This window comes from Choloepus didactylus, chromosome 8, assembly GCF_015220235.1.
Source record: "Choloepus didactylus isolate mChoDid1 chromosome 8, mChoDid1.pri, whole genome shotgun sequence".
Taxonomy (NCBI): Eukaryota; Metazoa; Chordata; class Mammalia; order Pilosa; family Megalonychidae; genus Choloepus; species Choloepus didactylus.
The window spans coordinates 47566662-47581514 of record NC_051314.1 but is presented as its reverse complement, the minus strand read 5'-3'; the positions used below and the strand labels follow the sequence as shown (position 1 = coordinate 47581514).

At 37.2% G+C, this 14853-nt stretch overlaps 1 protein-coding gene across 1 annotated transcript in view; it reads left to right on the top strand.

The window, feature by feature from the left end:
- TMTC2 (transmembrane O-mannosyltransferase targeting cadherins 2) overlaps positions 1 to 14853 on the top strand; it is a 438482-nt gene that overhangs the window by 333512 nt on the left and 90117 nt on the right. The window contains exon 9 of the mRNA XM_037847587.1: positions 11693 to 11774. Coding sequence (XP_037703515.1) covers positions 11693 to 11774 — 82 coding nt within the window. The remainder of the gene's footprint in view (positions 1 to 11692; positions 11775 to 14853) is intronic.

The window sequence follows — 14853 nt, the reverse complement described above, 5'->3', positions numbered from 1 at the left end:
AGCTCTCCAAGGTCAGTCATCACCCAAAGCGTCTGTCTGCTTGTTGGGATTCTTGTCTTCTATTGAGCAGTCCATGTTTGTTAATTAAAACCCCAGTTGGAGCTCAGCTGGGCTGTATTCACTTTGCAGTTTGGGCCGTGGGGGGATGGGGCTCCCAACTTGGATCCACAGTTTTTACTTACATATTTCATGCTGTGATCTCAGGCATTCCTCCCAGTTCAGGTTGTTGTATGATGAGTGGACAGTCATGTTTTTCCCCTCACTGTTATTCCAAATTATTTACTAGTTTCCCGGTTGTTTATTAGTTGTTCCGGGGGGACAAACTAACCTCCACTCCTCTCTATGCCACCATCTTCTTCTGTCTCCCACTATTGGGTTTTGCATTTACCCTTTTAAAAAGTTACCTTCACTGAAGATATTCCTTTCTTCACACTATTCCAAGCCAATCTCCCTTGTCTTTTCCTTTCAACCTGTAGAACTCCCTTTAGTAATTCTCATAGGGCAGGTCTTTTTTTGACTAACTTTCTGTTTCTTTTTATATGTGAATATTTAAATTCTCTGTCATTTTTGAAGGATAGTTTTGTCAGAAAATGAATTTTGGGCTGGCAGGTTCTGTCAGTACCTGAAATATATCACACCCCTGCCTTCTTGCCTTCATGGTTTCTGCTGATAATAGGTATTTTGTCTTATTGAGGATCCTTTGTATGTGATGAATCACTTCTCTTGCTACTTTCAGAATTCTGTCTTTATCTTCAGCTTTTACATTTTTATTAGCATGTGTCTTGGGGTAGGTCTATTAGGATTTATTCTGTTTGAGATATGGTTACACTTCTTAGACATGTATATTTATATCTTTCATAAGAGTTAGTAGATTTTTGGCCATAATTTCTGCAAATATTCTTTCTGCTTCTTTCCCCTCTCTTCTTCTTCTAGGATACATGGGGTACATATGTGTGTGCACTTCATGCTGTCACTCAAATCCCTGAGACACTGCTCAATATTTTCTGTTGTTTTCCCTATCTATTCTTCTCACTGTATGGTTTCAATTGTCCTGTCTTTTAGTTTGCTGGTTCTTTCTTCTGCCTGTTCAAATCTGCTTTTGTATACCTCTAGTGTATTTTTAATCTCTATTATTGTACCTTTCATCCCCATAATTTCTGTTATGTATCTTCTCAAAATTTTTTTAGATATATTCACACAGCACAGAAACCATCCAAAATGTTATGTATCTTTTTAAACATTCAATTTCTTCTTTATGTTCACATATTGTCTTCTTAATATTCTTTATCTCCATATCCATATTTTCCTTCATCTCTTTGAATTGATTTAGGAGATTGTTTGAACACTTTCATTACTTGTTCCAAATTCTGTGTTTCCTCTGAAACTTTAATTTATTCCCTTGGCTGTGCCCTATCTTCTTGTTTCTTAATATGGCTTGTAATTTTTTGCAGACGTCTAAGCATCTGATTATCTTGATGAGTTTACTCTGAAGGTCTGTTTCTCTCTCTTGCCTAGGGTTTTATTGTTGATTGGCTTTGTTTTAAGGGTCTTCTTTGACACTTGGTTCAACTTATTCTAGACCATTACAATAGCCTGTGTTTAACTGATCAGGTTATTTTTCAGCTCTTCTTTATCTGCTTCTTGCCCTGGGTGTGCCATACAATTTTTAACATTGTACTTTTCTTGTAATTGTTTCACCCCAGGAGAAAGCTTCCACTCTACTCTTCCTTCTCCAGGAATTTTGACCTGTTCTGTTTCTATTTGTTTCATTTCTATAGTTTTTTAACAGTCCTTTCATTGTCTTTAGCTACTTTTGCCTGGAATTCTGAGAGGAGTATCATCCTGGAGCAGATTCTCTCAAGTTAGTATTTCCAAATCCAAATGAGGCCAGGGACCCCTGAAGGGAGTGCATACCAGCTCCAAAGTACTCTGGGAAGGGGATCAGGAAGGATGACAAAAGCCTCTTTGACCACTTCCCACAGCTGTACTTTCCTGGCCTGCCCAGCAAATGCAGCCCTTCAGCTAACTGTTCCCCTCAGCCCTGAGGGAAGCACTTCATCTTTAAATCTCCACTGCCTTGACACCTGTCCAGGGTGGGGCCAAAACAGTGCCTGCCATCTCTGGTGTCCAAGGGTGTTTGAAATGGTGGCTCAGATCTGGTACCCAATGATCTGACTTTGCTGATCAAAATCCATGATCCCTGATCAGTCATGCCCACCCCTGTTCTTTGGGAAGAGGATTTTTAAGTCTTTCTGTATCCCCTGAGCTAGCCAAGGAATGGCCTGCCTTGAGAGTAGGGGGTTGGGTGCAGGCAGTTGCTGCATGGAGAGAGCAACTCACTGTTGTCCACTATAGTTTATCAGCCTCTTCCGCCCACTCTTCCCTGATTGCTGTACAATGTTCTTCTGGCCTCCAGAACCCTAGAAAAGTTGTTTCAGGCAGTTCCTGCATGTTCACCAACCATTTTGGTGGAAGGACTGAGTCCTGGACCTCCCTACTCTGCCATTTTCCTTAGAAGTCCTCTTTTGTTCTGTTTGTTTTTGTGCAGAATTTTCTCCCCAGATCCTATGATTTGTTTAAATTCTCTTCCTCACTCAGTGCCCCCTTTTCCTTACACTTTTCAGTTCTGGGACCCATCTTATCTTATAGCAGCTCAGTTCCTCGCCCTTTTTTTTCCTGTGAAGCTTTTGTGCTTCCAGTTTCTCTCCCATTAGGGTGTCTGACCCCTGTGACCCAGATATTGTCAATCCAGAAGGTGGGTCAATCCAGAACAGTCTGTTTTGCTTTTAGGTGTCTCACCAACAGAGACTGGATTGAGTGTGTTCACTTCTTGCCAATAGTTCTGCTGTGGTCTACCCCCCATCCACCTCGCTGGAGGCCCTTTTGGATGTGGTACTCCTCAGCTGCTTGTGCTCCTCCCTGGGTCTCTGTGGACTTGGGTCCCTGTGCCTGGATATGCGTAGGTTTCTGACTCACTGCTGGGTGTGGCTCTATGGTCTGCATCCAAAGCAGAAGGGAGCCAGGCCATGCTGCTTCTGTGACTCCTGAGCTGCATGGGACCAAGTGAGAAGGAGGGGTCCAGACTGCCAGGTCCATGAAAAAAATCTCCTACCTGGTTTGGGAAATTCTTTTCCTTTTTCTTTGAGTCAGCATTTGTGGAGTCCTTCTCCAATCTCTACACCCTCCAGAGTTCCAAGCAAGTGGAATGTGTTCTTTTATTAGTTGATTCTGATGGGAGACTTTTCCTGGAATGTCCTGTGTCACCATGTTGACAATGTCATCCCCCTCCCTCTTCTTGTAAGGATGCCATTCATGTTAGATTTAGGGCCCACCCTCATACAGAGTGACCTCATCGTAACTTGATGACATCTGCAAAGACTTCTTTTCCAAATAAGGCCACATTCACAGGTACTGGGGGTTATGACTTGAACATACTGTTTTGGGGGACACAGTTCAACCCACAACACTTCCTAAACCTGGTATTCTTCTGGTATTATATGTCTCAGTACACGAGGTATTTACCACCTTCCCTTCAGTTTCACAATCCAGAGCCCTGGTAGTAATCTTGTTACCCCTGTCAAGCTCATCCCAACCCTCCTCATCCTATCCATCATGAAATCCTGTCTGCTTTACCAAAATATCTCTCATGTCAGTCTGCTAATCTTCATCTCTGCTCTCACCCCCATCACTCTGTGATAAGTCTGAACTGATATGCCTGTGTCCCTTCTGTCCCAGTTCCAACCTGTTATCCATACCATACTCAGAATGATCTTTACAAAACTCCAAGTAATGACCTAATTCCTTAATATGACCTAAAATCCAGGTGTGCTCTGTTCTTCCCTTCCTTATCACATGACCTACCTTCACTTACTCTCTCTCCCTCATTCATCCTGGGATTCAATTGTTTTTGTGTGTTTCCTGCCACAGGAATTTTACTTTTGATGCTTTTCTACTTAGAATATGCTTGGCTCCAATTTAATGAGTTAATCATACACATCAGGAATTTAATTAAAACATCAATTTCTTAGGAATCTTTCCTGAATACTCCAGCTATGTCAAACCAGCTGTTACAGGGCAAACCCACATTCCCTGTTTCTGATCCACTTGTAACAGTTTGGGGTCAGGAAGCTCATGGAGGCAGGGGTTGTGCCTGTTTTTATTCACCATTTTCATTCTAGCACTTAACAGTGTGCTAGGCACATGGTAGATTCCCAGTAAATATTTATTGAATTTAGAGAATCATTGACTATGTTGATGCAGTTTCATTGTTTTTATTAAAAGCAGATTTTGCTGTTTGGTTTGTGATTCAAAGGTAAAGCTGTATGCATAATTCTGAAGTCTAATAATGGTCGATTTTAATTTTTAAAAATTATATGCAAACCTTTAAAGTAAATTTTTAGGAAATTTAAAGTAAATTTTAATTTTTTAAAGTAAGATTTTAGTAAAATAAAATTTGTAATTTTTTAAAATTTATAGCAATTACAAGTTTGATTCACAACAAAAATTCTTCTTCCTTCATATCAGCTTTCTCAGACATTTTAAAAAAGATCTGAATGCTGTTCTTATGAACTAACATTGTAAATGAATAAGAGTTATGATAAGGTATTGGTTTTAACTTGACTTTGAGCTTAGTATAGAAATGCAATGCAGTGGCCCAGGTGGAGCTTAAGATGTGGTTGTATTCTGTCAAATTAACTCTCTCCACTGAAATGTCATTACAGTATGTGTGAATGACCTTTCTAAGCTTGAAGGGAAGATACAAGAGTGAACAGATGTAGAAAGGAAATGACAACTTGTAATATAACAAGAAATCTGAGTAAGCTAAACACCTCCAGTTACAGAATATTTATAGGAGTTTGCCATTTTGTGTTTATACCTCAATATCTAACATTTTTCACTCATAATATCAAAGCTGTGTACTAAGCAACAGAGTTAAATTTGAATAGCCTTTATTTTTTAAAATATCTAATATTGAAAATAAGAGTTTGTGAAAGGCAAGTTACTTAGAATTTGCAGTGGTAATTTATAATGGGCCTGTATGCTTATGCTATATACTGCTTTTTTAATATAATATTTCTGCTTTTATTGGTAACATAAGATTGAAATGTAAGTAGGTGAGGTTGTTTTTTTCCCCATCCATGCCCCTCTTACCATTCTTGGTAATTTCTTTTTCCCCCTTTACCTTCTTTTCATTCTGCCAATATCTAGTCTATGGCCTCCTATCTGAACGGGTCTTTCTGAGTTAGTCTCCAAACTCTATTGTCCTAGCATTTCAATCAAACTGAACTCCATTACCCTGCTACCCTTGTATCTTACTACACCTGATCCACAGTCTTCCCCATATAAATAAATGATACCTGCACTCACCCAGGAGCCACAAGCGTCCAGAGTCATCCTTGATTCTTCTTTTTACCTTATATCCACACCCAATCCATCAACCCTTATGTTTGAAAGAGACCCCAAATCTAACACTTCTCAGCACCTCCACTGCTCTCAGCCTAGTCTAAGCCAGTGCACTTTCTTGGCTACCGTCTAATATAACCCCACCCTCCAGTAGTGCCTTGCTCTATCCCCTTAGGCTGCCTTAATTCTCCCCAAAGCTCTTAAGACTAACTGACAGCATCACCTGTCTGTGTGTAAACTGTCTTTTCCACCATTTGAATGTAAGCTGCATGGGGCAGGAGCTTTGCCTTGATCACCAAGACCTGGGCCACAGCCTGGCACATAAGAGGAGCTTAATCTACCTCTGGAGTGAAACATCACATCAACTGAATCATTTTCTTACCCTTCTCAGTAGACTTAATTGGACCTTCCTCTGTGTTCTTAAGACACTTAGTTTAACCATGAAACAGCTTTTTAAATTTTTAAGTCTGCTCTAGATGTATGTCTCTCTCCTCCAGTAATGTTCCTTTTATTTATAAATGGTTCTCAGAAATTAGTATTTCAAGCCTGCTTGTTTTTCTTTAAGCTCTCCTTAAACTATGCTTTATGGTTAAGCAACACTCTTACCAAACTACACATAAGGTTTTGGGCCTTTTTTTATTGCCTGCTCTCCCCCCCCCCCCATTTATTGTTGATGAAGATGTCCACTTAAAAGGTGAATGAAGACATGATTTGAGTTGGTTATAAAAATTGACACAATCGTCAAACATTACCAGAAAGTAAACACTAAATGTACGGAAGTGGCCACTAGATACACAACTGCAGAAGGAGACTCTTCCTACAGCAAGCTCATTGCTCAAAATATTTAGAGCTCAGTGCAGCCTCTACATAAGGAATAGGACCTCTGAAGGGAAATGCTCTGGTTTGCTCTTTGTATAATTCTAATTGGTATTCCTGCCAATACTGAACAAACCCTGGTTAGGATATAAATATTTGTTGAGAATGTGGACCAGTTCTGAAGAACTCTTTTTATAGTTTGAGAGACCTTATTTGGTGTGACAGTTTCCAAATGTGAAATGGAGAAACTACTATGTCGTTCACAGCTGTGTACTTTTCTGCTAACGTGAACATGAGTAACTAAGAGAGTGACTGCAAGATATTAAGTTATATAAATAAAACAGTGGTAGCTCATTTATTTATTGACTATTATATTTACAGAACACTGGGATAGCTATAGAATAAAAAGTAAAGCCTTTTGGAAATAATCTGTCTTATAGGAAAAGATTAATGCATTAATTTCAATTTTGGAAACAATCATATGCATTAAAGTCATAAGGAATGCATGATCTTGGTGTTTTCAGGTGTCAGTTGGTAAGACAGCAGTTCTTAACTATGATAGTATGACATGCTGCAGAGGGAACGATGAATGTCCTAAGTAATTTGTTACTAAACATAAATTTAAAAGTTTGCATGTGGTTTACATTTAAAAATAAAACAAAATTCAAGCTGAAGTCCACAACAGGGTAATTTTCTCTTGCATTTCATATTCCTATATACTTTTTTAAGTGAGAGTTCCAGGTATTATCAGGGGATTCTGTGTGTGTGTGTGTGTATAAAAATATATATATGTCTATTTTTATATTCATATATTTTGTAGTTGATATAAGTGTTCATCAGCCATAGGAAGAGATGCTGCTTGTCTTGTATACCCAACTCAAGTGGGCATAGTAATGTTCAATTTAATTAGGAAAACAAAATAAATCAGCTGAAAACCGATTGCACACTGTGGAATAGGCTATACATTTTACTGATTTTTTTTCTTACATGTGTTTGTCTTATTGCTCTCCATCAGAAGGGGACTTGACAAGGCCTAAGCCTTATTGGGGATGGCATTGTTTTTCATGAGTTTAAATATTATCTTTTCTTTCCTAATGCTCAGTATGGTGTTGCAAAAAATATGCTAATAGAAGTATAATATAAATAAATTCATAATCTCAAATCCCTAATTCCTAGGTATGGTTGAAGCCATTGGCCAGGAAAATGTCTTACCCTGGTTCTCATCTTCCTTGCTTGCTTTCTTGATCCTGTGCTGCTTAAAGTTATTCTGGTCAGTTCTTTGTATGATCACTAATTTACTAACTGCAGATTGCACAAAGTATTTACCAATTGTATTATAATTTTGTTTTATATCCTTTACTTCCCAACATTTTATGCTGCCAATTGCTCTTTGCTTCAATATACTGGATTTTTGCTGCTTTAACTGATTTGATTGTGGGAGTAGACTGAATTATCATGTACAAACTATAATTACTTACCTAGACTTATAATTTTCAAAACTTAGAATTCAACTTGTCAAATTCTCTATTTTATTTATTAAAGAACTTGGTCTGGTGTCTTATTCTAGGTTACATAGCTAATTATGGCAAAAACATAACTGGTAAGTTTTGTAACTGTAATATGTGGTAATAATGCCTCTTTTAAAAAAATTATGGTATCGTCATAATTAAAAGCAAAGGGAAATCACTGTGAGTTGAAGCCATGACACAGGACATTATAAAAGGAACTTCAGCTGTGACTTGAATCCTAAAATGGATGTGAATGAATGAAGAAATAGAATAACACCCCATGTCAGAACAAATAATTAAGGGAAGACGTAAGAACTTCCATCAGGACATAAGGAAATTGGCATGATAGGGTACAGAGAATTTATCCAAGAAGATTTGAGCTAGTTTTGGGAGGACTTCAAAGACCAGGCTGATTATGAGAAAGAGTAGAAACAGGAAGTATATAAGTATTTTTGGTCAATGGCATAATATGGCATAATATAAAAACACTTCAGTTTAAGGAACATTAATCTGGCCCTGTTAAGTACGATAAAATGAAGTATGGTGAGTCAGCTAACTTAATATCTATTGTAGTACTCTTGATGTGACATGAACTGGGCTTGTGTTTGGGGGGATGGAAAAGCATCAATACTGAGAAATATTCTATAGGAAAATCATGAAATTTAGTTTTCACTAAGATAGGAGATTCTGAATAGGAGAAATTGGTTAAAGATGATTTATGGTTTTTCAAATTTTAGTAATCTATTGTTGTCATTGAATTTGGAAGGAAGAATTCTTCCAAGCAAATATTAAGAAGACAGATCAAAGAATGTCAGCTTTATGTGCCAGATATGAAGCTAGTTGTTTCCAGTCGATTTGTGATTTTTGTTAACAACCCTGTGAAATTGGTATTAACTATGCTCATTTTTCTAAATCAGGGACAGGAGACTCAGAGATATTATAAAATGTACCCAGAGTCACACAGTTAAATGAGTAGAGCAGGCAGAATTCAAACACAGGCCTGTCTTTTCCAAGTCCAGTGAGTTGGAGAAATGAACTGATTTTCCCAAAGTTTTCTGTGGCACATTCCCTTATTTATTGGTTTCTACATTTATTGTATGCCTATTACTACTGTGACTTGAGAACAGAACTCTGTGTTGTTCATTGATGTATCTCCAGTACTTGGAACGGTGCAAGTTAAATAGTAGACAGTCAGTAAATCACTTTCAACCTGCAAAAAACAAGGAGACAAGCAAATTAACAAATCACTGAGCTGGCAGTAGAAACTGAATCCCCCCAATGCACATTATCTTTTTGGCATAGCACACCACATTCCCTTTTTCTCAGTTTCTGCAATGACCACATGTGGCCACATATCCAACCAATATGTTAAATCCACAACGGCGCTTAATATGAGGAGTCTGTACCACTAGTGGGTACTCCCTAATGCTTAATTGTAGAAGAGTCTGGCATCATCTAAAAGGCAGTGAGAAAAACCTGCTGAGAAATTACTTTTTCTTCTGCCACTTTCTTAACTGCCATCCCTTGCAAATGATAATAGTTGAAAGAGTACATTTGATTAAACATAGGGTTACCTCTCAAATACTGTGACCCCTTTCTGGGGCCCAGTAATGTGTGTGTCTGGTTGGCTTTACGCATTTGGTTGCCTTTTGGTTTTACATACTCTTGTAAGGATTTTGTTTTCCTACTTCTTATTTGAAACTTGACTAAGTAAATATTGGGCAAAGGAGAAAGACAGATCATTGCACAGTGGTGCAATATTTCATCTGGGAAAAAAGAGTGTTCTGGCCTTGAATGTGTTTATTCTGCTTCTGTGACATCGCGGGGCTCATTGCTTTTAACAACCTGGTCCACTGAGCAACCAGAGACCACTGTTCTTTGCATTCTGATGCATGATTTAAAGCTACATGCTGTTGTTTTGCCAAGGACTACACACAGATTTTATTGACCATTTTACTTTGGCATCGATAATGACCAAGTTTCTTCTCTTCTTTCCTTAAAGACTTAAATGAAAGAAAATCCATCGACCCTTTTTATCTTTGCATATAACCTTGGTGTTTACTCTTTATTGATGATAGCTTTCATTTTGCATTTTTCTTTTTATTGTCATTATGATACTCATGATAGCTCTTTGTATGGCATTTGCCATTGATGATTCAAGGACTGACCATGTGTTTGTGAGGCTGTGTATATGACAAAACATATTCTTTGTCCTTAAGAACTCTGCATTCTATAACATTTATTACAGTCTTACAATACACCTAGTTACTTTACTGTAATTACCATTTTATGTGTGTCTTCTCAAGTAATACTATAACCCTAGGAATTAAGTTTATTGTTATCCTCTTTTTTAAATTGAAAATGTTGCAGCTAAGAGATGAAATAATTTTCTGAGGGTCACAGAGCCAAAAAATGTTGGAGCTAGCCTGCCTGCCCAGAATCTTTCCTCTTAATTCAAATGTTAGTCTGCCTGAATTCATTACAGTTAGTGACTCATTTAGGAAACCTAAACTTCTTAAGATTGTTGCTGATTCTTCCTAACTTCATGAAAATATGATATGTGTAGGAAGCATGTTGCCTATGCTTTCCTTTTTTCCTTTGAAGTTGAAATGCTGTGGGAAACATTGCAGGGAATTTTTAAATATTAATTATTGGGTATTTGCTGAGACTTGCGAATTGAAGAGGAGTTATTGAATTTAGTAGCATTACCAAACTGAAAGAAGAAATAAGGATGCGAGTTGTCTGATCATTTGGTTATCACTAGCTATACATGGCAGAAGCTATAGGCTAGTCCCCAGCTGCTAAGATAATGGGTTAAAACATGATATAGAAACAGAGTGAATTTTTTTAAGGTGTGAATGAACAAAATGGGAGGCAGGGTGTAATGTTGCATGGAATGTAGAATATAAGGTTATAGGCCTCTAACTTTTAGAAATTTACATCTATAGTAGTGTTTTAAAATATATGCAAAGAAAGATAAAATATAACCTGAGTTCATATGGTAGATATAGTATAAATGAGAAGGAATCAGTGGATAAGAACGTTTCTCTTTCCCTTGGATCATGACTACTGGACATCACCCAGTGTCTTGCTGCCACTTGTGGTCATTCCCACCGTTCCCAACAAGACAGAACTCCTCCAGGACAGTTCTTCTTGGGGCGGTTCTCCTACCTTGAGCCACCCCATTTGTGTTACTGTGTAAGCAATTTTAGTTCAGAAGCAATAATCAGGGAATAGCAGAGTTGAAGAATGTATATTTTTGGACTCTGCCTTCATTGTGATTTGGTTTCATTAAAACTCAGTTTGTCTCATACAAAGCTTTCCCCCTATTTTTTTGTTTATTTTCTTCTGAGAATGATGGGACTATTTGCTTAAAACCATAGCTAGGAAGATGAGCTATCTTGAGATTAAATCCTGGATTAACAGTAGTATAGTCCTGGGTGATAGAAGCAAGGATAAGCAGTAGCTGTTTGAGCTAAACCAAATTGTGCGGTCTTCATATATGAAGTGTGTGAGTGGGACAAAATGAATCTTTAAGTTTATCTCAAAAGCTCTAATGACCAATACTTTTTCTAATACAAATTAAAGTAGAAAATGATAGTGTTCCCCACCATTTCTTAAAACTGTTGGTTAAACCTTTTTGGTTTCTGTGATACCATTTAATCACTTTTTCTCTTGCTTCCCTGGATTCTTCTTTTCAATCTTTTTGCTGAACTCACTGGCATGTTCAATTTTTCTAATCTTAATGTTTCCCAACATTCTAACCTCAGTCTTCTTTCAGCACGATCTTCTGGATCATCCTCATTTAGATAAAAGAAAATTATTTATTTATTTATGTATATAAGTATGTATGTGTTTTGCAGTGACAATTACCGAGAAGACATTAGTCTACTTCATTTGGGCCTAGGAGGTGAAGAATACCTCGTGATCTGTTGCTGAATCATCCATGTTCTCTGTTTTTCAAGGGTCGTAAGAATGAGGCTGAAAAGTTCTTTTTGAAGGCCATTGAGCTGGATCCCACCAAAGGAAACTGTTACATGCATTATGGTGAGTGGTTGATAGTTTTTTCCATAGCACCCACATTTACTATTAATGTTGATATGAGATTCAGATTTTGTAAATGCCTGCTGGCAAGGTACCTTTCGAGAGGAGGTTTAATTTATTGTTGCAGATTTAATCTCATGCTAAATTTTCTTACCTTCACATTCAAAACAGTCAGATCAAAGAGGCTGATACATTATATTTTCCTTTGGTAATTTTCATTGGATTTCAATAGGGAAGGTAATTTTACACTTACCTTCTTTCAAGGTCAATGTAGAATTTCAGTGAGAACTCATCAGGAAAGCATCTAGCTCCTTGTCTGATGCATAGTCAACATGTTAGCTCCCTTTTCAAATTCTAAATGATGAAGTATTACACATTGAGCATGTATTTTGAAGTTTTAGAGGTTTACTTTTGGCTTCAGAATCTTTCTCTCTGAAAGATATGGGGTAAACCAGCTTCTAAATGCCTAGGATTGTGGCCAAGCGTAAGCTGTAAAGGGTATGAAGGACAGATATCTCAGTTTAGCCTTGGCCTTAATCAGTCCAGAATAAGTTTATGTAACCACTCCATCACACTCCCCTATATCATTAGTGGTGAGTCATGTGTTAAGTGGGGCAAGTATATAGCTGGTTTAGTGTTGGTAAAATGTTCTTATTTCTACCAAATCTGCAGTTAGAATAGCTTTCAAGATACCCCAGTCATTTACTTTCACTGATCTCTTGGAAAAAAAATGTTGTTTTTATCGCTAATGGCTTTGATATAGTAGTTATTTTCAAGTAGTAAACTTAAAGGTGGATGGAAATTAAATCTTAAACAAATATAGCCAATATGCTTGTATAATCTTAAATTCCTTCTCCCAGTTTCCAGCTAATAAAGATAAATCAGTGACAGCTTGCGAGGGTGGAAGAATGGAAATAATAAAATGGAGGTGACACCTAACCAAGCAAAAGTCCATTTCCTTATTTACACTATTGTGTGTTTATTAACCTACGATTGTGATACTCTTTCCAGCATACTACAGCATGTAATTTTACACAAATTATTCCATAACCATCCCTGTTTTTCTTTTACAGTGCAGTATATAGCCATGTTAAGATAGCAGGCAACTAATTTAATTTTGCTATAAAATTTATTTCTGCAGGCTTCCTTGTAGAAAGTATTTTAAATTAGGATTTTCTCAAGGCTTCTATCTTGGGTACTGCAACCATGCATTAAAGGAAGTTCCATGATTAGTTTCCCTGAGTACTAAAAGACCTCTTGTCATTGCGTTTTATGAAACAGGATTTTTTTTTTTCCTATCTTGCCACTTGCCTTGCCTTTGTCTTAAACTAATTCTACTTACTGTCTCTTCTAAGCTTGTTTCCCCTATTTTATTATATGCTTTAGGTTTTTCAAAATCAACTCCTTTAAACTTCATCATTGCTGCATATTTAATTGAAATTGACAAAAATTGCTAATGTGTTAATTTTATGAGTTGACCCATTTTTTATTCTGGCATGTCTGTTTTACCAATTTCTGCCATTTTTCTTAATTATTTTTATCTTCCATCATGCTCCTGAAATTCTTTTTTCAGTGATGTTGTTAGGAGGTATTCTCTCATGAAAAATTTTTGGATTTTAGTTTTGACAGAAACTACAAAAAATTCTTCATTATTTGTGCTATTTGGAAAATAGCATGTTTTTCCTTTTAATTCATGTGTAAAGTCTAATTCTTCTTAGTACCTCTGGATTATTTTAATATTTGGGAAGAGGGCAGACATATATTATTAGAAGTATATTTTCTAAAGGAGGAATAACTGCATTCCTCTGGAGTGGGAAATGGAAGAGACTCAAAATGGATCATCAAAAAGGAGCACTAGTTAAGGCAAAATAATCTACAAATGGACAGCAGGCACACAACTGAGTGCTTGAAATTCCTGTGTCACTGTGCTGAGGTTATAAGAAATGTACATATAAAGGAATATTAATAATTTTTATTTGGGGGGATCTACTTCGAAGGACTGAGTTTTAGAGCTTTAAAATTCTTTAAAAATGATCTAATATAACTCCTTTGATATACTAATAAGTAGACTGAAACCTAGAGAAATGAAGTTGACTTGACCAAGTTAATTGTAGGTAACTAAATTCTGGGTCCCTTGATTCCTATCGTTGCTTCCCCCCTCCCCCCATATCATTTGTTTCATTTTTTTTCACAACATTGATAGATAGTTTTGATCAATTGGTCTTTCTGTGCATAGTTTTAGGATATAAAGGTCATGTAAGCAATGGCTTAGCTTAAAATTCTTAGGGAAGGGGTTTTTAAGTTTAACATGCGTAAGCTATGTCTACTAGGTACAAAATACTATTTTAAGTACTGAGGTAGACAATATGTAAGTGAGAATACAAGATAATTTCAGAAAGTGACTAATGTAGGAAATAAGCTGAATGATGTCACCTTTAGAGGGTGGTGAGGTGGGAAGTGGGGTTTCTCTTGAGACAGGATATCAGGTGAGGCATCTTTAAGGAGGTGATATATGAAATCTCAAAGCTTAAGCCAGATATTTGAAAAGCCAGGCAAGAGCATTACTGCAGAAAAAACAGCAAGTCCAGAGTTCTGAGGCAAGAACAAGCCTGTGTCCACCCCAGAGAAAGAAGGCCAATGTGCCTGGAGCATATTAAACCCAATGGGAAAGTGGTAGGAGATGAAGCAGGAGAAGAAGGAGAGGTAGAGCCCATAGGACCTTGTAGACCAGGCTCAGGAGGATGTGGTTTATTCTAAGAGAAATGGAAAGGATTCGAGAAAGATCAGAATAAAGCAAGGAGAACTCTTTAGTGATCTTTGCTATGTATTAGAGAAGAGATCATGTGGCTTGGAGTTGGGAATGGTAGTAGGAATGGAAATATTGATATTGAAATTATTCTGAGGTAGTTAAGAGTAATGAGGACCTGTTTTCCATGTCTCTACCACCAATATGCAATAATGTTCAATAAATGTTTGCTGAGCTCAGTTAGGAGCATTCTCCCTTCTAGAATCCGATGTTGGTTCTATAACTTACTGAAAGGCCGTTCCCTTTGAAGTTTTATTACTTTTGTCCAGCACATAG